The sequence below is a fragment of the Falco rusticolus genome, chromosome 4 (assembly GCF_015220075.1).
Source record: "Falco rusticolus isolate bFalRus1 chromosome 4, bFalRus1.pri, whole genome shotgun sequence".
In the NCBI taxonomy this organism is placed as follows: Eukaryota; Metazoa; Chordata; class Aves; order Falconiformes; family Falconidae; genus Falco; species Falco rusticolus.
In genome coordinates this window covers 33,341,525-33,366,322 of record NC_051190.1, presented here as the reverse complement: position 1 = coordinate 33,366,322, position 24,798 = coordinate 33,341,525, and the positions used below count along the sequence as shown (strand labels likewise).

The 24,798-nt window shown below is 37.3% G+C and overlaps 1 protein-coding gene across 1 annotated transcript in view; it reads left to right on the top strand.

The window, feature by feature from the left end:
• VWA3A (von Willebrand factor A domain containing 3A) overlaps positions 1 to 23,354 on the top strand; it is a 32,162-nt gene extending 8,808 nt beyond the window's left edge. The window contains exons 11-32 of the mRNA XM_037382461.1: positions 638 to 776; positions 866 to 969; positions 1,229 to 1,309; positions 4,524 to 4,618; positions 6,084 to 6,203; positions 7,058 to 7,132; positions 7,853 to 7,997; positions 8,977 to 9,175; positions 9,628 to 9,698; positions 10,743 to 10,901; positions 12,385 to 12,475; positions 13,548 to 13,658; positions 14,101 to 14,198; positions 14,346 to 14,498; positions 15,183 to 15,291; positions 16,035 to 16,179; positions 16,650 to 16,794; positions 17,840 to 17,991; positions 18,642 to 18,768; positions 19,375 to 19,472; positions 21,003 to 21,066; positions 22,306 to 23,354. Of these exons, the coding sequence (XP_037238358.1) occupies positions 638 to 776; positions 866 to 969; positions 1,229 to 1,309; positions 4,524 to 4,618; positions 6,084 to 6,203; positions 7,058 to 7,132; positions 7,853 to 7,997; positions 8,977 to 9,175; positions 9,628 to 9,698; positions 10,743 to 10,901; positions 12,385 to 12,475; positions 13,548 to 13,658; positions 14,101 to 14,198; positions 14,346 to 14,498; positions 15,183 to 15,291; positions 16,035 to 16,179; positions 16,650 to 16,794; positions 17,840 to 17,991; positions 18,642 to 18,768; positions 19,375 to 19,472; positions 21,003 to 21,066; positions 22,306 to 22,332 (2,508 nt within the window). The 3' untranslated portion in view covers positions 22,333 to 23,354. The remainder of the gene's footprint in view (positions 1 to 637; positions 777 to 865; positions 970 to 1,228; positions 1,310 to 4,523; positions 4,619 to 6,083; positions 6,204 to 7,057; positions 7,133 to 7,852; positions 7,998 to 8,976; positions 9,176 to 9,627; positions 9,699 to 10,742; positions 10,902 to 12,384; positions 12,476 to 13,547; positions 13,659 to 14,100; positions 14,199 to 14,345; positions 14,499 to 15,182; positions 15,292 to 16,034; positions 16,180 to 16,649; positions 16,795 to 17,839; positions 17,992 to 18,641; positions 18,769 to 19,374; positions 19,473 to 21,002; positions 21,067 to 22,305) is intronic.
• Positions 23,355 to 24,798: the final 1,444 nt, after the last annotated feature.

Genomic DNA, 24,798 nt, shown 5'->3' with positions numbered 1-24,798 from the left:
TATATAGAATTCTTTAATCTCTCTTCCAACCTTATAATTACGAAGGACCATGTAGACTACATACTAAGCAGAAGTCACCCTGAAATGACTTGGAAGGTTCTATATCCCTCAATAAAAGCATGTCATTTCAGAAACTTATTAGTCAAACCTTCTGTATGAAAAAACATCTCCACAAACTTCTTTCCATTCATAAAACAAAGGTCTCTTACCCCTTTTTGAAATAAAGGAATGCTAGTGCCCTATAGTAGATTTTATCGACTTGTTTCCATTGGTGTGAATGAAGGTAGAATGTGGTTCATTTGACTCTGTGCTCAGTGCAGGCAGAAAATGGAACAGTCAAGATTTGGTCTGTGTGTAATGGCGATCCTTTTGAGACTTACTTTTCTTAGAGAAACGATTGGCTGTTTTCATGCCAGTATGCATAACCACAATATTTTAATTTCCCCGTGGGTTTTTGCATTGTGGCAAGCATAGTGAAGTTAGTGGAACGTTGTCCCCCAAAACTGTTTTGCTTGTTGAAATCCCAGCACTTTAGTGAACATAAGTAAAACTATATTCCACGTTGAGTATTTTGGATTGAGGGTAAGAAAAAATTAATGCTAAAATTTGCAAGAGTTTTTCTTAAAATCTCTTTTAGGTTTCCATAGAATTTGCAAATACAACACCTTCCAACTTCTTACCAAAGCCTCCAAATCATGAAGGACCGTTAGTTATTCAAACACCATGTGTCCTGGCCAAAACCTCAGCGGACTGGTTGAAGACATATGGATTGAAAGGTAACACAGAAAGAAAAGCTTAACAGGTGTAGAACGTGAATTAAAGGCAAAGCATGTGTTTTGTTTAATTTCTTTGTTTCTTACTATAGCTAAAAAGTTAAACCTATATCAAGTTTTGGCTCCTAATGCTTTCTCTCCTGTGGAAGAATTTATACCTATTCTTAAAAAAACAGTATCATCAACTCTGCATGAGGTAAGTAATGAGGGCCCTTTATTTTTCTTGGGTTTGTTGGGGTTTGGGGTTTTTTTCTTTCTATTGCTACATTTTCCTAATTAAAATCAGTACTTTATAAGTTAGTGAAAGCCTATAGAAAGAATTTAACTGAAATTTGAGTCATAGATTGAAATGAAATACTTAGACCATTCTTAAGAATGATTCTGGAAGGAATTTCACGTTAGTGTAGCTTATATAGGCTTCTGTAAACACATAACTAAATTATTCATCCTTCTAGAAAGCAATGATGCAGTTTGAATGGTATGACGGAACTGTGAAAAATATCCATGTTGACCTGCCAGTGTTACACAACTATCAGGTGAGTTGTCTGTAGTGATGTGGCCTTGTCAGGGCTAGATTACCATCTAACTATTCCACATTAATTGTTCTGTTACATATGGACTGCAGAAATTCATGTGCATATAGCTGTCCATGTAAGTCTGAAGTGATTTGGTCAAACTTGGGGCCCAGATTCTTAAGGTAGTGAGGAAGGAGGCTAAATAAGAGAGTCTATCAGTGCTGCTTATAAATACAGCAGTATGCATTTTGCAATCTATGTTTAAGAATGTACGTACATTATTTTACTCGTGTATGTATGAGTGCTTTAGCCTGTACATTGAAAGGATACAACACAATAAAGTACTGCTTGCTTTAAGAGAACTGTCTTGTTTCATCTTGGTTTAGCCATTAAAAAAAAAGTTTTGTTTTTTGTCTTATTTCTTTGAAAGACAAACAAGTTTTATGAAGAATGTCTAATTGTTACTGGCTAGACCAAGAAAGACTCGAGGCATAGCAAGAATGTTCTAGGAAGTAGTGTGGGAGTGCATTTGGTCTGGCTGAGATGGCGTTAATTTTCCCCATAGCAGCCATCAAAGCTGTGATTTGTATTGGTAGCCAGAGAGGTGCTGATAACACACCGGTGCTCCGGCTCCTGCTGAGCAGGGCTGGCACAGCACCAGGGCTGGCACAGCACCAGGGCTGGCTCTGCCACATTCCCCCTCGCCAGCAGGCTGGGAGTGGGTAGGATCTTGGGAGGGGGCACAGCCAGGACAGCTGACCCACACTAACCAAAGGGATATTCTGTGGCATATGACATCTGCTCAACAATAAAGTGAAGAGAAAGGAGGAGGAAGGAAGGGCATTTATTATTTACATTTGTCTTCTGGAGCAACCACTAGGCATACTAAACCTCTGCTTCCTGGGAAGTGACTGAACATCACCTGCTAATGGGAAGCAGAGAATAACATCTCTTATTTTCCTTTGCTTCTGTGCATGGCCTTTGTTTTTGCTTTATTAAACTGCCTTTATCTTGACCCATGAGGTTTTTTTCATCTTATTTTCTCCCCCTTCCCCTGCCCTGCCAAGGAGGAGAGTGATAGAGCTGCCTGGTGTCCAGCCAAGGTCAGGCCACCACAGCCTTTTTTTGATGCCCAACATGCACACAAGACAATGGCAGTTTTATATTAAGTGTGCTAATAGCTATAGTATTTATGAAGTGGCAAGCTCCTGTGCAGGTCATGGAGTCTGTTGGCAGCACTGCTTATCTCTTTATTTTGCTGAGCTTGGGAACATAATACAAATGATGGCTGTGTGCTTTACCCTGGCATTAATGCCCTTGCTGTGCTGGGGGAGCTGCCTTCTGGAGAAGATGAGGGAATACATTTCCCTTTCTCTACCCAGGATTGATGTGGATGGTTTTATTACGCAGGCTTCTGAGGTCCTTGTTCACCCTTGTTACTTTCTTCTTGTTACCTTGTTCACCTGTTACTTCTGATTGGAAGTTGGGTGGTGTGGCTGGAGCACTTGCTAGTAAAGATCAAGGTGAAAAAGGTTATTGAGTACCTCAACTTCCTCCATGTCCTGGGTAACCAGGTCTCCCATTTCCTTCTGGAGATGGCCCATGTTTTCCCTAGTCTTCCTTTTATCACTGACACACTTATAGAAACCTTTTTTTATTGCCTTTGATGTCCCTGGCCAGATGTAATTCAATCAGGGCTTTAGCTTTCCTAACCTGATCCCTGGCTGCATGGACAGTTTCTCTGCATTCTTCCCAGGCTATGTGTCCTTGCTTCCACCCCCTGTAGGTTTCCTTCTTGTGTGTTATTTTGTCCTGGTGCTCCTTGTTCATCTATGCAGATCTCCTGGTGCTTTTGCCCAGCTTCATCTTTGTTGGGACACATCGCTGCTGACCTTGAAGGAGGTGATCCTTGAATACTAACCAGCTTTCTTGGGCACCTTGTCCCTCCAGGGCTCTGTCTCATGGTACTCCACCAAGCAGATCCCTGAAGAGGCTGAAGTCTGTTCTCCTGAAGTCCAGGGTAGTGATCTTGCTATAGGCTCTCCTCACTGTCCTAAGGATCTTAAACTCCACCATTTTGTGGTCACTGCAGCCAAGGCCACCCTTAAGCTTCACATTCCCCACCAGCCCCGCCCTGTTGGTGAGAACAAGGTCCAGCATGACACCTCTCCTTGATGGCTCCTCTGTCACTTGGAGAAGGAAGTTACTATCAATGCATTCCAAGAACCTCCTGGATTGCCTATGCCCTGCTGTGTTGTTCCTCCAACAGGTATTGAGGTGGTTGAAGTCCCCCAGGAGGACCAGGACTTTTGAATATGAGGCAGCTCCTCTCTGCCTATAAAGGGCCTCATCCACTCAGTCTTCCTAGTCAGGTGGCCTGTGTCAGACCTTCACTATAATCACCTGTCTCTGTCCTCCCTTTAACCCTGACCTATAAGCTCTCGGCCAGCTCCTCATCCATCCCCGAACGCAGCTCTGTGCACTCCAGCTGGGTGTTGACGTAGAGGGTGACACCCCCCTCGTCTCCTCTAACTGTCCTTCATAAAGGGCTTGCATCCTTCCATTCCAACACTCCAGCCATAAGAGTTATCCCACCATGTCCCCATGATGCCAGTAAGGTTGTAGCCCTGCAGGTGCATGCATGTCTCATAACTCCTGTTGTTTATTTCCTATGCTCCATGTATTTGCATAGAACTGTTTAAGTTGGGCCCCCAATGAATCTGATTTACTGGCTGGAGCAGCTGGAATTCCCTTGTCGCTCTTCAGGTGCTCATGTTCTGTAGAATTCAGACATCACCTTAAGGTCTTCAAATTGATAATGCAGTAAAGAATGAGAAGTGTTTGAAAATATCATGTTTATTTTATATGTTTTGTTATGAACAATACCAAAAAAATGCTACTGAAGAAATGGTAAGCTTGCAAAAACTGTATTGTTGAAGCTTTTTTCCTTCTTTTTTTAATATGCTTGATCACTATTTTGGGACATGCTAGCAAGGAGAAAAGTGAAGAGGAAAGTTTATACCTTTAGACCCTTTGTTGCATTTTTATTATTGTATGTTTTTCCCATGGACTGTATTCTTTTATCTTTACCAAGAATGAAATACTGCAGCTCAAAATGAATGAAAATCATTATATTTTTCATTACTGTGCTGTCACTTTACTTCTGCATTAAACATTTGGCAGTAAAAGACTTACTTGAAGTTTTTAACTTAGATTTTCGAATTTTTATCCATAGAAACTCCTTGCTAAAATGGTAAGAATCTATGAGAAAAGAATTGACTGGCTCTCTGTTGCTAGCAGAAGAATATGGGGAAATGTTATCGAAAGGAGGTATTGTACTTCAGTAGCCCTTTTTTTTGTGTATTGGTGATGATTCTGGTTTGACAGCCTTTGCTTCGTGTGTAAGTCAGCACCAAGGGATACAGGACAGAAAACAGTCAGATGTAGATGAAACAATTGCAGATATGACCAGTGTAAGCAATCCACTTTTGTAAAACAGATACTGATATTCAGCCTTTTTAATGATCCGGTGAATTTAATGAATCCAGTGGATCATTGGTCAACACAAAACTGCAATTTCCAGGAGACAGGCTTTTAAATTTGAGTTATCTAGCAAGAAAGCCTTTAGGGAATGTTCTGTTTTAAATTGCACATAAACAGAACCTGATGTTTCTGGCCAAAGGTAGTGTTTACAGGCAGCTTTCCAAGCCCATCCTATTAGTATTTATGCCTAGGGTTTTTCTGCACAGCCTCTCGTGGGTTCTTGTCAGAAGATGAGATTTGACCTATCACCTACCTTCTGCCTCCACTACTTGTTGAATTGCATTCTAGTGCCAGATGACAAATGTCACTGTAGACACACTCAAAAACCTAAGGTGGTTTTTTTTTACCCTGCATGAAGTTTGAGGTCTGACACATCTAATTATGTGTTTGAGGATTATGTTTGTTTACATTGTGTCTGAGACCGTATCCAACCTCAGTTGCACAGTTGCTCTTTTTGTCCCATTTCTAAACCTTGAATATGAAGTTTCAGACCAAAGGAAGATAGCTGAGGCCACTGTTACTAGAGACCTTCTTGCTCATTGATCATGGATTTAATTAGCCCATCTGGCCACTGTATTGTGTTGGGAACTCACGTCCCACTGACTGTCCATCACATCTGCGATTCTTTTCATGACCACTGCTCCCAAGATATTCCCTGTCTATTATCTGTAACCATCCTGTATTGTCTCTTAAGCAAGGCTTAATACTGACCATACTGAAGAAGGCCATCATTAATACTTTTTCTCAAAGCAGGTAACGTGCTAGATAACGTCAGTCAGTTCGTAACTGAGCAACCAGTCTGTCACTGACTTGCTGGGAGAAAACTTAAGATTTATCTTTGGAGTAATACTACATGTCTTGCTGGAATGATGGCTGGGGAAAGGACAATGAACTATCCAACAGTTCTCCTTGGACATTCACACATTCCAGGCGTGTTTTGGATATTAGAGTACGGAGAAGAAAGAGGAGCTGTTTAGGGCTCAGCAGCCGCTATGGCACTACATGTGCCAGTACCCTGATTATTGCAGAGCTTAAGAAAGATAGAATTTTCTGTTATTTTTACTATTTTTTAAAAAAATCTCACCTTAGGTTTTGCAGATTCTTTTTCTTTTTAAAAATATAGATTCAGTGTTTATACATTCTGGTACATAGCTAGAAGATACTTGCCCTGGCAAGTTAGAGTACAGTGAAGATAAGAACGCGTAAGATTTTTATTCTTTTTTTAAAAAAATTAATAACATTTCTTATATAGGGTGGTTATACTTGTTGATATATCAGCAACAAACTCCATGTGCATCATCAATATCCAGCATTCTTTGCGACTTTTGCTTGAGGAACAAATGTCAAATAAGGATTACTTCAATATTATAGCGTAAGCAACTATTTAAGATTCTTTTAAAGTAATTGTAACGCATTGCAATGAAAGAAGCATGCTGAGAGACAGTTGTTACTGATGGATACATTTTAGACTTTTTGAATTGTATTTAACATTTTGTGTTGAAGTAATTGCAAGAGTAGCACTGATTTATTGTTATTGGATAAGTGCACAAATCAGATGTATGGCGACCAGATTAGTAATTAGAAATCACTGGTTTGGGTGAGGCTTACTGGAACTCATTGCATCATGCCTGTAACAAATTGTCACCCTTCTGCATTGTTCATAACAGTATTAATTCACGAGTCAGAAGCTTTTATTGGAACTCAAGATGCCATCTCTGAGAATGTGCTTCAAATTTTACAGTTAACTGCAATACTTTTTAAATATAGTATTAAATTCTGTACTCAGCGCTGGTAGTCAGAAACATATGGCACAGGTGCTGAACAGCAGCTGGGCAGGTTTCTGACTGGCAGGTAAAAGCAAGAGACAGCAGCTCATGGAGTTCTAAGCCTGGTGGGAGAAGAGAGCCCTTACCTCACTGGAGAGGTACAGGCAGTGTTGAGGGTTAGGGGGGGTTCATTATGATCCTTCTGCTGAGTTTTTACCAGCTTTTGTTTAAGATCCTGTCCAGGAAAGAAGAATGAAGTCTGGCTCACTACCTTGAAAAACACTGAGTGATGGATAGATGTGAACAACTAAATGGTTTGAAATAGAAAATAGTTTGAATCAGCCTAACTAGATCTGTAATATCTCAAATGAGATTTTTCTTTCTCAGTGAATTTATTCTAACTCTTAGCTTGTTCTAAAGCATAATCTGAAAATTAATTGCTGTTATTTTTCTCTGAAAGATTTGGGAGTGACGTTGTGCCTTGGCAGCAGGAACTGGTTCCTTCCCAACCAGAAAACTTAGAAAATGCTTGGAGGTAGGATAAATAACTTTTCCGTACGTCCATATTAGGTGATCACAGGTACTGTGAAACAGATAAAATGGAGAAGCAGATTTGAACGGTATTGTGAGCAATTTAGAAAATTGATGTTTATCATATTGCAAAAATAGATTGCCACGAACTGTGTTCTACACTGATTGTTAATGATGGTTTGTCGTGAAAAAAACATTGTAAAGTTTAATATGTCTTAGTGACTTTGTATTTCACATGTATACAGAATATAAATGTGGACAGATATAGAATTGTCTGTGTAAGAAATGCACAGGTTACATAAAGAATTGAAAACTGCTTCAAATTCAACTGGGATGTGAAAGCTAAACTATGTTTTTCCCCACATACACTGGAAACAAATTCCAAGTTTCTGTTTGTGAGTCGCACCCTCAGCAGTTTTGTTACACCTCTATGGTTCATTGTTATTCCTGTAAATTCTACTATATTACAATTTTTCCACATAAAATTACGAGAGAATTCTTTCATCTCTGTGCTCTGAATCTTGCCTAAAACCTAGTTCAACCATGGTGGCAATACAGAAGGTAGAACAAAAATTTGGATTATTATATAATCTGGTTTGCTCTCTGTCAAAAATTTTAGACTCCAGTGCAATGTTATTTAAGATTCTTAGTTCTCTTTATTGCTCTAAGCAGAAACAAAAGGTTTTGTTGCTTCATTCTTTGAACTGTAAACATCCTTTTTTAGGTGGGTGTTGAGACTGCAGTGCAAAGGAAGTAGAAATTTCATGTGTGCGCTTAGGAGAGCTGTGGAAGTAGACTTCAAAGACAAAGATAAACACAAATCACAAGGACTTTACCTGCTGACGACTGGAATACCTGATCAGGAAACAGTAAGTATCATCACAGGTTTTCCAGCTCTTCTGTAAGTTCCTATCAGAGTTAATCTCAATTTAATTATTCTCTTTTATTTTTCTTTTCCCTTTTTTTTTTTTCCTTTTGGCTAGTCATCATAGCTTATTGGCAGAATACTTCTCCTTTACATATCTAAGACAGCACAGCTGTCAGGATCTCAAATTTCCATTTCTGTGATTGCTGTTCCTGTGTTGAAGGTAGAAATTATTAATGATGTGTGAATCAGAAAATTCAAGAGATGGTTTTGGGATTCCTTCCCCACTCTTTCTCTCCAGCTGTGGCCATCATTTCACTGCAAGTTTCTGAGTTTGAACAAACCAACTTGCATTTTTCATGTCATTTCCATACAATTCATGAGAACAACCCCACAAATGATTTTACAGTTGAACTCCATAGCACATTGTGTAGACACAGTTCCTGTTTCTAAGAACAGTAATCCATTGCTTGGATACATGTTCGTGGTGCATCTGCTCTGTGGCGGTTAAGCCACGTGAACAGCCTAGAGCTTCTGAACATACGGTAATCCAGCTGGAGTAACTATGCATGTACGGTAGGGTGTCTCTCTCTGGCTGTTGTTATCAAAATTCTGGGCAAACCTAAGGAATCATTAAAAGTCCATGTGGATAACAAGGAAAAAAGGATGCATACAAAAAGCCAAATGGATAGTTCCATCCCTACTTCTTTTTTTCAGTGCATGGCTAACTTGAAGTCCATGACCTGTGTCTTTGATTCTCAGAGCTACCCAATCTCACTACTTGGTTGCAGTATTGCTGTTGCTATTGTCACTGGTAATAGTGACAGGTTTTGTGTATATGCATGAATTGAAGAGGCATTCAGCTAATGGGGGTATGTTCCTGTACTGACTTGCTCAGGTTGGGAGTGTTTGAAGCTCATCTGAGGTAGAGGGTCACTACCGAGTTTTTATTTTCTTTTTTTTTTTCTCTCTCTGTCTTACAGCACACAATCAGTGCTTATGTGGCTGAGGTTTGCAGAGGTTTTGATTTGCAGCTTCATGTCTGTCTGTTCAGTTTAATGGAGGATGTTGACTCCAATGGAATTATTCCAGCCCGCTATGCCAGCCAAACTGAAACTGCCATTGCTTTTAAAGAAATAGTACAGGCAGCCAATGGGAGATTTCATTGGTTTGGAGAAGCAGGTATGTGAAAAGGAAAGTCAGCACATACTTGTTTTTCATTAATGAAATAATATTTATTAATGCTTTTCTCCACCCCTCACCCCCCCCAATCAAGTAATTAACTTTTTTAGGGTGTGGTAATGCTATACTAGCACTGGGATGTAAACAGAGGTCCAGTTTGATGGAGGCTTTCAATTTTATTGCAAAGTATTATGATGCATTCTTAATGCAGTGATTTGATTTTTTTTTTTTTAATTTGAATTCACTGTTTTCTGTTAGATATTTTAAAGATGCACTTTTAAAATATAATTACTACTGTGCTAGTTGCAGACTGCTTGGCTTACAGGAAACAAAGGCTTTTTTATTCTTTTCATTGATATTTGGCATGCTCTACAAATTGTTGTATGCTCTTAAAGCAGATATATTTTGTACTTTTAAAAACCCTGGCTGATTAGCATATATTTGATTACCAGATATTTTTGAAAGTGATGATGTCACTATTATTGTGTCTGAAATGGAAAAGGCAAACAACTACTCTCAAAAGGTACGAATTATATGTATCTTTTTAAGTTCTGTCTTTCTTCAGAAAATAATTCAACTGTGTTTGTTCAGCTGACAATGCAGAAGATTGGACAAAATGAAAATCCTTGTAAGATGGGTAGGAATGCTCTAGAATGTGAGAATAGTCACCGTAGAGTAGGTATGGACTAGAAAGCAGTTGTACAATAGGATTGCAGTGATTGGTGTTGGAGTAGCCATGGTTCCTTATCAAATACAAGGAGTTTACAACTGAAATTATTCTCTTTTTTGTTGCCAATCCTATGACGAATTCTTCTCAAGTAGAATTAACTGTCATTATAATTATGTACATATATAAATAAATACATTTTAAAGTTATAAATATTATATAACAAAGATATAATGTTGTGTTCCTATCAGTCACAGTGGAGGGAGGGATTGTCATTGGCACAATACTTTTGTTCAATTCTAAAACAATTGTTTTCTGAAGTATACTTAAGGGTGTAGAACTAGACCGTATCTCTCCATATTACATGCACATGAATTTTTTCCAAAGATACCACCTAATAAAGTGCCTGATTCCGTATAACCAGCCTGGCAGTACTGTTGTTGTTTCTTAAAAAAGTGTGACTAGAAAGATATGTGCAGTGAAATATATGTCCAGAGGTCTGAGCACCTTGTTGCATGCAAGCCTGAGTCACAGAAGTGTTTTTAAAAAGAAGAGTTGGTGATTATTAATTGGAATTTTAAAATATTTTGTTATCATTTAATAGTTGCATATACTTGGTTCATCATCTTCCAATTTGTTCTGGTCATGATATGCATACTGATGCTTTTTCTTTTAGAACATTTGCTCACAGCAGGAAGAATTTCCCTCCTATGTGTTTGAGCAAGCACAGTACAAAGGGATTTCTATTCAGTTAGAGGTTTTAAGCATTAACAGATTAATAAATTTGGTATTAATTTTATTTATTATTCAAGTAGTAAATACAGAATGCCTGTCTTTGAAATGGCATTTACTTAAATTTCATGGATATGAATTACTAATCAACATGAACTTCCATTTCAGTGTGCATTCCTAGTGGAATCCTTAAAGCAACGTTCAGTAAATCAGTCTGTTAATCTATCTATACCAGAAGGAGACGCAAATGTGCTTACGAAGAAAGAGAAAAGAAGGCCACAGAAGCTGCCATCTCCTAAACCCACAGCTCTGAGTCTGGCTAGAATGGTTTGAAATGGTCCCATTTTTAATATGCTCTGTGTTTTAATTAAATACCCTACCCAACTATCAGATGCTGCTCTTTGTGAGAGAAGTGCTCAGGCTGAAAATTTGGAGAAATTAAAACAGGACTGTGATAGTACTCTGAATTTATATTTTAATTTGCATTCAAAATGCTACATATACCAAAATGTACAACTTATTAACTTCTGCTAAGTAACTAATTATAACGGAACCACACTGTAGTGTCTAAAGTTGCCTAAATAATCCCTCCTCTGACCTTAAAAATTTAGCATTTAATGAAAGCAAAAGCAAAGCAGAAATGTGCTTTACCAAATTACATCTGTTTTACAAGTCCTTCTGGAAAGTACTGCATTTTACGGTATTCTACTCATTTACAGATGAGACAGCTGCAGCCGAGTAGCATGCATTTGGCCACACAGAGAGCCAGCATAAAACAAGAAATAGGATTTAGGATTTGTTTCCTGTCTGCTGTGCTCATTTCCATGGAGTTACACTACTGAGTCCTTTGGGACTTTGCTAATGTTTTCCTTCTTAATTTTGACTGGATATGCATCTGTTTCAAGTGGGTGTGCAAATCTGTAATAAATGTCCAGTGCCAGGGCATACCACTTTGGTATATAAATGACTAGATACAGGACTTCCTATTGCAGAGGAGGTATTTAACTTCTGACCTGGAATTTTCAGGTCTCATCTTTGCAATGGGAATGGCACTCTTAAGTGTAGGTGTATTCATGTTGCAAAGACCTTTGTAGGTAAGCTCAAACAGGTCTTCCATGCTATCTTATCAGAACCAGCATATTCTCAACACCTCTTCACAAATGTAGGAAAAAAGTAATCACTCAGAGATATGACTACATAGCATAGTTTTACAGGGATTAAACTTGTAGAAAACTGACACTGGTTTGTCTATAGATGTTTGGTGACATTTATAGTAGAGCTCTATGGTAAATTAGATGTCAATTACTTGAAGGCTCTGTGGCACAGCAAAAGTCTGATCTTACAGTAGGGTTCAGCAGGTGTGCATGTTGTTTAGCAGACTGCTTGGCCCCTAGAGGACTGAGCCGAACCTAAATGAAAAACTACTGTTCTCGGCACTGGGTTTCCAAAAGTCAATACAACTCTGAGGAAAATACTACATAGTATATTGTATAAAACAGTGCCATTACCCTAATAGACTACTTATTCCAGTGGCAAAAACAGTCTAAACTTGTCTGCCTGTAGATGTTAGTCTTCAGTTTTATGGCAGCAGGTGAAATTGGCAAGATAATTAAAACAGAGCAATTAGAATTACTTAACCTAGCAAGAAATGGCAAATTAACAAGTCGTCATGGCAATCTTCTGATTTGTCAGAAGAGACAGAGTAAAACAAGAGTTAGAGAATAATGAAGTATAAGTTCCAGTTTTGAATAATGCAGTTATGATCCAACTGAAACACTTTATAATACTGTTTTATTATATGTGCTTGTAGCATAGTAAAGACAACCATGGTGGAGAGAGAAATGCTTCTGTAAGAGTGCCGGCATGGCGTCCTACTAGTGCCAAAGCAGAAATTCCACCAGGTCTGTGTAGATCAGGGGCTTTTTGTCTTCATTTTTTTTTCTTTTGTTTCGCTTAAAAGACAGTATTAAATTAGAGATATAATTTAAGTTTTAGAAACACTTGTAATGTTAATCTTTAATCAGACTGATAGAAAACAATGTGGTTGCTTTGAAGTTACTTCTGTATGAGTTTTAGTTGTAATGTATCTAGCTTGCAAGAGGAAGGAATGCTACACCACTTTATAACTATTTCCAGGTCATATGATTAAATACTCATCCTATATCAGGAAATGTCAAATGTGTGTGGTAGAAAGTAGAGCTCCACATTGTCCCATGCCTGAAGCTGTAATCAGAACTTCACTTCTCTTGGTTTTCTGTTCATACTTCATTTTTTTTCAAAGGCTCAACAATTCAGAGATTTATTATGTTACTAGTTCAATATATATATTTCTGCCAGTACTGTTAGATCCCATTGTAATCAATATGCTGTTCCATTGACTTATTTATGATCCAGTAAATGTCTGGTTATCTGAAGTGCTGACTCTTTCAACTGCTCCTGATATATGAAACAACTCTTAAATTGATCCCAGTCACTGTTGGTCCCTTAAAGTCCAGTCGTTTCTCCTCCATTTTTGTAATTTTCCTGTGTTTTTACTTTGCATCTTTGCTAAAATCTGCAAATACTTTTTTTTGTTTTTGCATTACATTTGAGTCTTGAAATCTACTGATTTGTTGAAATTAGATTGTGATATGTGGCAGCCCTTAAAAATCTGGATTTGTATTTGCATATGAGCTGCTTCATACAAAGTTTATTGGCTTTTCCAACAAATATTATGCTTATTCTAAATCTGTAATGTTTTCAAATTATGCCTTGTGACGTTCTTCCTGACTGTAATTTATAAATTTGTAAAGCTTTTGGTTCCATTTCTATGAAAATAGCATAAGTAGTTCTATAATATCGATTTTTCTTAACCAGTATGTAAGAAAATCAAGTATTTGTAATTGTCCAATAGGAAATTACAAACTGAAGAACAGGATTCCTAGTAAGAATTTTATCAAGCTGAAGTAAGTCAACTTTTTTTTTTTTTTTCAGCACAAGCAATTAAAGAATTGCCTCAGACTGAGAATAAAAGAAAACATAAACCAAGGAAGAAGCCAGAGTATTCTGTGTCAGTATTTTATACTGATGAAGGAAGAAATGTGGGTATGTGTTACCAGGAAGTGATGGGTAAAGCCTTTTTATTATCAGTGGTTTTATTATAAAACTGAGGATGTTAAGTCACTGACAATCAGTGTGCTTTAAATAGTGGGTGCAAGTAAGTTTAACTTACCAAATGGGGGGGGGGGGGGGGGGCAGGGGGTTGGTGGGGGTGTGTGGTTCCGTTTCGGTTTTTGGGGTGTTTCATAATTTGGGTTTGGGGGTTTGGTTTGGGTTTGGTTTGGTGTTCTGTTTTTTTGAAGTCATTCAGGATCTTTTTGCCAAAGACGCTCTAAGCAATAATGCTGTCGTCATACTTCAGGTGATTACTTTAGAATTTAGAAGATATGTTTGGAATTTTTTGAAGGTGACAATTGTTAAAAATAAGTATTTTTTTAAGTTTTAAACTTAGGGCTCCCAATATTACTTTTTTCATTTTCTTAACTAGGTACAATATACAGAAAGTATCCAAAAACAATGTGCGTAAGAAAGTCTGTTCCCTCTGTTACATTGCCAAAAAAAGAGGAAATCTGTTCAAGCAAAGAGGTATTTTGCTCCTTACTAATAAATTGCCATTTTAGAATTATCCATATGAATTAATATGAACATGTTAATTGTGATTCTGTACAATGTATTATTTAAACTGTTCTAACAGTTCTAACAAACAGTTGCTCCATCTGTTTGTCTTAAAAGTGGTTGACCAAGTACAGTATTAAAAAGCTTAAACTGGAATTGCCCAGACTGATGTTTGGACCAAGCTGTACTCACCGAAAGAAAACTGTGGAGTCTCTGCACAAGAAAGTATCGGCAAAATACTGTACTATCTTCCCTAGTGTGAAAATCAATGTAAGCTTCTGCATATGTCACATACCTACATCATTGAAAGGCTTTGTATTTGTCTAAGACAACACATGTTGATCAACGTTTGCGGCTTGCTAGTGTGATGTTCCCTTCACTCTTCCCTGGTCTTTCTAAATCATACTTCTGGTAGAAAGCTAGAGAAGGTCACTTATTCACCACAAAAAATATTTAGTATGTTTGAAGTGCAAACTGCGTGGGATCTTTAGAATGTATAGCATCTCCTCTGCTCGTACAGTGTGAAAAATAATTTTTAAATTAAAGTAAAGCTTTTAAAAATAATGTGTGAGTTGAAACTGGGAAAAGGTTAGATCTTGATTGTTTTGGTTTGTGTGATGGCTGGAGACAAGCCTAGAAAGTTAAGCCCAGGATATTATTGATCTGTTGTATCTATAAAACTGTCAGAAATAATGCAGAACGTGCACCTATCTGGTCAAATTATGTAATTTTGTTGCCCAGCACAACTGGCTGAGATGAGAACTAGACTTTCCTATTTTGGATAAATAAGTTATTTAGTAGCAACAGAGTTGCAGAAAATTTTTTTGCACTGTTTCATAGAGGTAAAGATGAAAAACCTAATCTGCCTATTTCTAATGCAGAAATTGCATATATAGCAGCTGAGCTCAAATCTCTTTAAAGTAAGATGCTCTTGTACAAACTGAATTTTTCCAGGGGGTTGTGAAACATCTGCAGGTTCAACCTAAAGAACTGGAAATCTACACTGAACAACTGGAGAAAGTGTTGCAGCGCTATGTAGAAAGAATACAGTGGCTCCTGTCAGGTACTGGTGTGCATCTGTTTTCCTATAAAGCACAACTTTAACATAAAATCTTATTGTTTACTATTTCTAATATAATAAGTCTAAACATAAATCTGAACCTCAAATATGAATAAAGGTCATCCGTTTTGCATTTCAGTGAAATTGTAAGACATATTTCTATGAATGCAAGAATACAAGAGAATTCAGCATCTGTGTAGCTGATAAACATTTAGCTTGCTGTTAAATAATTAGGGTTGTAATGCAAGTTTTTCCTTTTTGTATGTTGTGTTCATGAATACAAGTTTCCTGGCAGAGTTTTCTATCAACAGAATATATGCAGTAATATACAGAAGCAAAATTAGCTTTTCTGTTTCTTTTGCTAAGAATGTGCCCTATTTAGAAGTTCAGCATCACTGCTGGTGAAAATTATTTTGGTCCCTCTGTTGCTCATAAAGATCTTTTTAGGGAAACAGTTTAATATTTTGCTGGATTGTAAAGTAGGAGCTACAAATTGTTTAATGCAAGTTACTACAATTGGCTAGTAATTAATGCTTGATAGTGCTAGATTTGAAATGGCAGAGGACTTTTCTATTGTTAACCTTTGAATTACCTAGTTGCCACACAGATAAGAATTTATTGTGTAGAAATGTGCCCAGAATAATCCCTAAAGACTGAAGATTTTACAGTATGCTCAGTAAAATAATATGTTCAATAAAATTAAGCCTATGTAATGACACTGAATTAATTTTAATGTTCTATCCCAGGCAGCCGAAGATTGTTTGGTACCATTTTAGAAGCAAATGTCTGTGTTTTGATTGATGCATCTGGTTCCATGGAGCCATATTTGCCACATATCACAAAAGAACTTACCTCTCTTATCTGGGAACAGCTGAGAAAAAATGAAGTCAGGTGTGATGAACTACTGATAAAGACTGAAATCTGCACTACTTCATATTATATAATAAGATTACTTAATTATTACAATAATACAGTACTGAAACACAAGTAATTATTATATGTTAGTGCATGATATGGATGTGACATGAACTGCTTTTCCTGTTCTTCTTTTCAACCAGCTTTTAATTCTGAGCTCTCTAAGGTTTGAACCTTATTTGCCATAGTCTAATGCTGTTTATACTTTTGGGCTCATCATTCCCATAGATTTCTGTTCATGTGGAGTGAGATGTGGTTTCTGACTCTTTCAAAGCTGAAGATTTTAATCCAATACTAGGCTCCTGGGTTTTGTTGTGGGGTGGGTTTTTTTTCTGTCGGGTTTGGTTTTGAGTTTGTGTTTTTTGGGTTTTTTACTTCAAAACTGGCTTAACCCAAGTGACTGATAGTATTGGTTAGGGTGAAACGTGGTCCGTCTTCCTCCTCAGGTTTAACCTGCTGAGATTCGCAAAAGATACAGAGAGTTGGAAGGAGTGTCTTGTAGGGGCAACTGATGAAACATGTCATGATGCTGTGCAGTGGGTGTCCAAGTTCCACGCTCATGGCAATACATGCATCCTTACGGCTTTACGGGTTAGTAAATTGTGTACCACATTTTGCAGAAGACATCATGTCTTGTGGTGATAAAACACTTACGGTTGATCGATAATGGAAAATTATTTGGTCAAAGTGTACAACATTTTTATGTGCAGAACACTGAACAGATCTGGAATCAATCCACTGTTTCTGTCCTCAGGGCTCGTAGACAGTAGAATTCAGTGCTCATACTGAGTTTAATAAAAATGTGAAATATCAATAGTTGCATTAGTATTTGTGTTCAAAGAATACTGGAGGGAGAAAGTAGCCAGTTGCTTAAAATGTTGCTTATGTACAACTGTGACTGTGGTATATTTGCCCTGAGCCAAACAGGTTTTTTAAAGAAGCAGTGTTTGTTGGAATCACATGAGTATTGAGTACAATTCTTAAACTTCAGTAACAGGTGACAAAACTTTTCTCTTATAAAAAAACCTCAGTATAAAAATTAACTAGTTAAAATAATCTAAAACAGACACTGGAAGTACTTGCAATTTCATGAGACTTAAAATTTGAATAAGGAAAAAAGACGTTGCCTTAAAATGAATGATTCTTCTTCCAGACACTCTTGCAGAATCTTCTTATAAATTTTATGGAATTCATCATGAACTAAGTCCAATAAAACTGTAAGGCATGTCTGTATTACAAAAATGTCCACTGAGTCAATTACTGTAGCAAGTTTTTATAATACAAAAAGTCTAAACCCTAATGAGCCTGAGTTGCAGACATTAAGCATTTTTAACTCCCACAAAACATGATGTAAAAGTCTTTGGTCAGCAGCAAAACCAGTTAATTTGCTTATTTCAGTGAGTCAGATTTTGGTGATGCCCTGCCTATGAATATATTGTCTTATGCTACAAATTATCTACTTGGTTTTTTCAAACTTAGATCTTCAGTCTCTTTCATACTTAGTGAGAATGAAAAAACAATACTAGCTTGATTAATCACGTGGTAAATACAAAACCATCTTAAATCATTGAAATAGTGTAAGTGTAACTTTTTGTATAAATGTACTAGTTATTTAAGCTTACTTTTTGTTTTTCAGAAGGCTCTCAGTTTCCAAGGTATAGAGGCATTGTATTTATTAACTGATGGAAAACCAGACACCAGTTGCAGTCTGATTTTGAAAGAAACTGAAAGACTGAGAAAGAAACAAGATATTAAAATCCACACCATTTCTTTTAGCTGTACAGACAGGTATATGTTCCTTTGCAAGAACAACAAACTCTTTAAATTAAAATTACTTAGTTTGTTTATTGTCAAAGAAGTTGTGTTATCAAGAAGGGCCATGTGCTCCGTTCACCAAACACCAGGACTGAGTTAGATATTCATGCATGTGGGAACTAGGAGCACTGTTCTGACACAGGTAATTGCCACATGGCCTGCATCTCCCACAGCTTATGTCCTTGAGAGAGTGGCCTTCACACACACACAGAAGTGATATGCATCGCTAGTCTGCAGCACTGAGGTCATTCCTGTAGAAGAATTTTTGACCCCCTCGTAGCACAAACTGACAGGCAGTGTTATTTCTGTTAGGTCCTAGGTTGCATCCCACTGAACTGTGAGATGGATGTTGCCACAACAATGGAATAGAGCTGTAAAAAGAGATCAAAAATTAAAAGAAATAAAAGGATCAGGAAGGTTAACGTACAACAGAAAATATGGTAATAGGAAAGGCAAATGATTTCAAAGCAGGATCTCAGAAGTGTGAGAGATGATACTCATGTCCTCCGAAGTATTTGTTTTGGTTTCTGATTTTTTGAGGCATACTTAGAAATTCTTTTTCTATAGCTGTTGTTTTCAGAAAAATAATTTTCATAAGTAAATTACTACTTTGTTGTTAACAGAGGAGCTAATGAATTCCTGAAGAAGCTTGCTTATCAAACAGGAGGGCGCTACCATTGCAGTTCTGGAGATGTGGATGGACAATTAGCAGCACACAGAATGTTGACAGAGGGGCTTGACGATGAAGACGTATGTTAAATAGATTGGTTCTGTTGTGTTTGGTTTTGTTTCATTTCAATTTAGTTCTTCATCAGTAGTCAAACTGCATTTATAAAAAGGAAAATCATGAGAAAAATTAGTACAAGACTCCTAAGATACTTCACATTGACACCCAAAGAAGAAACCTTAATATTTGTCTTACCCTCTTTGCTAGTTGCCTTGGTCAAGTGACCAAACCCATGAAAGAAGCGTACAATGCAATACAGTTTTTGAAAGAGAAGCAAAAGAAAACATTGTATCTGGACACTGTGGGGTTTAAGCTAACGTTAGCTTTTAGTGTCCCTTCTTATCCTTATCATCTTGTATTTCATTAAGTAATTGTAAAATGCTTATACAGTGTTTAGCATGTTAATGCTTCAGCAGGATACCTCAGGGATTGCCACAGCAAAAAAATAGGTTAGTGAACAGAACCATATGCAATCCAGAGTTAATCTCTCTCCTTGTAAGACCAAGACCACCTCTGCAAGTAGATAGGAGTTGGGAGATTACAGCTTAGACTCAGTTAACCAAGTTGGTAGAAACTGAATGTAATGAATAGGTGTGAGTTTAAGTAGAATATTTTAATTCTGTTTTCAGGATCCAGTTTTCCCTTACTTTGAAGGAGATGATTTAAAGAAACTTACTGAAGAAATAGCAAAAGCTAGAAGTTTCTTAAAGCAGGCAAAATCTTTGAGGTGAGTATTTATCAAGAATCTTTCAATAATTTCTTTTTTATTTCATGGAGGGAAGACAAGAATATCTTGACTTTCAGTGTCTGCTATTTAAAAAAAGAATGGCTGTTTCTTTCCTTGTACTGTAAATTTTAGTGATTTTTTTGAGGCTTGCAAAATGATGTGCAAGCAAGCTGTCTGCTTCAGAGGGATTCGGTTTTACAGTCTTATACAGTTATCTACCATCATGGTAAAGGATCTGAGCAGATTCTGACAGTGTGTTAAACTTCAGGACTTCCGTTTTCTGTCAGTAGTTGTCTCTCCATTTCTTATGTCAAAGAGAAATTACATTAAGTTGTTCCTCTCCTTGCTAAGTTCTGTCATCTGCCAAATCAATATATTTATCTTCATATATATTATTAAAAGAGAAAATTTACTCTTGTTAATGTGATGCAGTGTTGTTTAGCACCTCTTCCTTTAATATGACCTCTTACTCAGAAATGTAAATTACATTTATTTTCCAAAATCTGTATGGGCTCCTATCCTACTTCATTCTGACTTCTCTTAACTGCATCGTCATCCATTCTCTGCTAGAATTATGTTCTCTGCATGGAGTAATGTGAGATTTTTCTTCTGTTCTCAAACAATCCTGTCTCAACCCATTTACTTTTCAAGTTACCATCAATCTCCCTTTCTTTTTGCCTCTAAAGACCTGTAAAGTTCTACTAGCCTTTTTCTGGTAAGATTCCCTAAGCCTTCCTCTTCACTCTTCTTACATTTCCTGATGTACTGAAGAATCTGAAAAAAATCATTCTCCTCACAAAGATCGCATCTCTCAATCTCAGTCTTTCTGATTTCCTAAATAATTTGACTCTTAATCTTTTTGCTTACCTTATTAAATCTTGTGTCCACTGCTTGTCCTGTGTCTTCCCCTCTTTCCTTCTTTACTATGATTTGCAGCTTCCTTCTCTCTCCATAGAATAAGACTGTTCAGCAAAACTCTTCAGGTTTGTCTCCCCTTTTTTTTTTTCTTTTTCTCATCTTCTCTTCAGTGTCCTCCCTCAACAAAAGTTTCTTTTTCCCTTTTCTGTTAACAGTTATATAACAGATAACAGTACAATATGATGCCAGGCAAAGGTATTCCAGTGGACTGCAAACAATCTAAGCATTTCTTGGAAGCAGCATAGCCCTGCTCCATGCCATCTGTATCTCAGTAGAATGAATTGGCTCGGCTGGCACACCTCCCTGCTGCTTCTGGTATCATTCAAAGCTAGTTTTCATACTTGCCTAGAACTGGAGTGAATAGTTAAATTGTATTGATCCTTGTGTTTCTTCATGGTTACACTTCCTAACTGCCAATCCAGAACAAGAAATCACCATTTCAGTTGTAATAGCAGGCAAAAGTACTTGTGAAGTGCTTTAAAATTCATTATAACTCCTCAGTGAAAAGATTTTCTGTCACTCAAGGACACGGCTAAACAAAGATACAAAGGTACTATATGTCTCTGTGAAAAGCTGCTGTAATTATTTGGGTTTTGTTTTTCTTTCAAACAGGTTATTACTTCAAAAATGGAGTATAAACCAAAAAGACAATTCTGGCTTTCAAAAAAGTGCTCAGGTAAATAGTCATCAGAAACAGATCATGGTTTCTATATAGTTCACATATTTCAGTAGAAGGATAGTATTTCATAGGCCTAATATAAGATGTATTAATTTCCAGCAGTGACTTTGTCCAAAGCTGAAAACATCTGTAATTATTTTAGTTCTTACCTGAGCTAGTCCACAGCATAACCTAAGTTACACAAAGAATGATTCGAAGAGATCAGTATTTGGGTGAAAGGAGCAAGGCAGGCTGAGTATTTGTAGTTATTAATGGTTAAACAGCTAAACACATTAGAGGGTTAGGACCAGATGTAATGGCTGTAATAAAAATTTCTACACGGGCTGCATGATTTATCAGTTAAATGAACAAGACTGACTTGAAAAAGACCCCACTAACAGTAAAGACAGCCTCAGCAAACACTGGACTATTGTTACAAGCTGGTGGGAGAGGCAGCTGAATAAACTAAACCTCTCACAGAGCCAGCCTGCTGCTTTTAAACTGGCAAAGGAAAAAATACAGACAAGAGAAATTGCTTGGTGGAAGTACTTTCTCAGGGTTAAACAAGGCAGAAGCATTTGTCACAGAGCTGTTTGAGGGGAAAAAGTGGACATGCAGGCAGCTGCAGAGTTGCACTAGAGAATTTAGGCTTGCCAAGGTATTCATCAAGAAAATGGGTAAGGCAGATATATAGTGAGACTGGTTTTTAAATCCTTGTCTCTATAGCTGTAGTTTATATTTTGATTTACAAACATTGCCCAGTCATTCAAGGTGGGAGTGGGAGTGGGAGTGTGTGTGGAATCCAGTCAGACCCGCTAGTTAAGAGTGCTTGCTCCATGGAGAATGGAACCTGAGGCCTGTCAAGTATGGGTAGAATTCACTGTATAAGTGCTGATCACTGAAAAGAGATGCTTGGAGAGGAAACGGATATATAACCATCCTGTAGTAGTAAGAAAGTTGTTACAGGCATGTAGAGACAGAGGCCAGTGTTCCACAGCCACCTCTGTCTTTCAGCCTTCCCAGGTAAACTGTATTGCTTGTAAAACGTATAGGAAGAAGTTCCTGTTAATGTACGTTAGAAAGTACGTTAGAAAGCATTGTAGCACGATTGAACGTGTAAGTAAGGAACATTGATAGTTAATCAAGTTCATTTATATTGTTTTTTCCATTACCATTTTGTCAAGGGTGATGGTGAGCCCATGCAGTTTATATATTTTGAATTGTATTTTAAAAACTATTCATGTGCTTGACTTCTAGGATGAAATTTTAGACAAAAGATGCTGAAGAGCTTTGCAATGGTCCCACTGCTTCTTTTCAGAGTGTGCTTAAAACTTCCAGCTTCAAGAAGAAAGAGGGAAGATGTATTCTTTGTTGTCTCAACTTCTGGCAAGAGAAGTTACAGACGATAAGTGCTGATGACTTGCTCCACTTGCAGACTTTGCAGGACTGCAAGTAATTCAAGCCCTGAACTCTCCAAAGTTTAAACATAAGTAGAGGATATTTTTCAATATAGCTAATACAAATTTTAATGTATGTATTTCTAATATAATTAGTAGTTATACAGCGTCACAACTTTTGTCTCTCTTCTGTTCTACTGCATCTTACTAGTAATTGCTTCAGTCAGTTGGTGGTATGTCCAAGATGATTTTTGGCAGTTGGTTTGAGACTTCTTTGCTGGTGCTTATTATCCGTAACAGATGGGACAGATGGCTGTGATACTAGAAAGAGGATTCTTTATGTCAGTTTTGCGTAGGAAGTCCAAGAAATAACCTTAGTGCAGAAAACAAAGCTTGGAATGAATGTTTTTGCCAAAAGAAGTTTGCTTATAATGATTTTGACTCTTTGCTTTTTATGTTGCCAGTAAAGAAAGATTTAGAGTTGACGACTGAGAAAACATCAGACATGCAAACAAGTAATACCTTATAAAGTCTGGTTATGTTTGTGTAACCAAACACTGCTAGTCTTCTAAGCCATTCTGTTAAATTCTTACATGTTTCCTGTCCTAGAAAGATTAAAATACGTTTTCAGAACCATATTAGAAAATCCAGTTTAAGCTAACTCCAGTAATGAGGCATATATTTTTCCAGTTGATTTATGAAATACAGTTGGCTTTTTTTACTGAGAAACTCTGCAATGACAGCTCATTAGTATTTTGTAGGTGTTTTACTGTTGTCTTTCAGAGGGTTAGGAATTCATCTCAGGTGTTTAATATATGTAATATTTAATAAAAATGGATTTAGACTGAAAAATTCAGATACTTGACCTGAGTTTATTCAGCAGCCATTTGCATCTCCTGAGTGCCAGCTGATGGGAATGACCATATATACTTTGATATGGGAGATACTATCTTTTCTGTCCCTCCATCTGTTTTCTCTCCATAAAGAATTAAAAATTCTTTCTGTCATAAATGTCTCTTTTTAGTGTTTTATGCTTGCACCAGCTGACTCCTGCATTCCATGTTAGTACCAGCCTACTGTGCAATACTGTAGTTAAAATGGTGCTTTGTGCTATGCATCACTTCTGTGTGATTTTATTAGTATATGTGTGGGTACATGTGTAACTGCTGAGGTGCTTTGATATGAAATGTTAATTGTAAATTAATAGGTTTAGTTATATTCTTATTTGGGGTATGGAAATGTTAAATAATGGTCATGATAAAACGGGTGAATTTGTACTAACAGAAATGTTAAAACAGTAAATCCAGATAGAAAGGATGAGGTTTCTATATTGCCAAAAAGAGACTCGTATTTATTCCTCAGAGGGTTTAAGAAATACCACAATACTGTAGCATAGATTCTGAAATTCCTATAAAGGTCCTTTAAAAGAACCTTAAAAGGAAATATACTTATGCAGGTACATTAAATGATGTCAGAGACTCTGTGAAATAAGATAGTAATGCATGTCAGACTTGTAAGCGTGGATAAGCATCAGAATATTTTGGTATATTGTGTTAGATTGTAATCTGTCAAACCTCTCATTTACAACCTTTTTTTACCCTGTATAACATTCAGTGTTCAGATTTTACTTATTCAAAACAATTCTGTTTCACAGCATCTCTACAGACTGATCATCAGTGGATCCATGTAATCCTAAATTCACAGCAACTGGCACTAATGCTCATCTCATCACTCAGCTGTTGGTTTTGGTTTAGACTGGTCACTTGTTTCTGTGGGCAAAGCATAGCAAGTTTGTCTGGCTTGCTTGAGCACACTCCCTAACTTAAAGTAGGTGTTAGGAATTCAAGAGTCTTCTCTTTGCTGGTGGTGTGAGCTAAGGGTTTCTAAGTCTCCTGTTCAAGAAAAATGCAGCAGAAAAGTAAGGAGCAAATGTTGACATGAGAATCTGTGAGACCACAGAACCTATAGAATAGCCAGGAGTTACAGTATTTAGCCATTACATCCCATCCAGCTTCACTGCTTTTATGTGTTTTCGGGCTGTTGCAGCCTCTCTCCATACATCCTTGTCTTGCAGGTTGGTCAGTCCTGCTATCTACTCAGAGCAGCTCTTTCCTTTAAAATATAGTTCCTGTTTCCTGCTTATTACCTACCTGGAAACTCCTGCCCTACCTGCTCCCATCAGTCCGAGGGCTACTTAGTCTGGAAAGCATTTTAAGGAGATGGTTCAGCTGTGGCGACCTGATTGAGTGCTCTGTTAATGACTTTTCAATGTTGATCTGTCAGGTGTATGTCATTTGCTTTCCTGGTTTATGCTTCCCGGAATGCAATTCACTGTATTCAAGGCATAATAAAG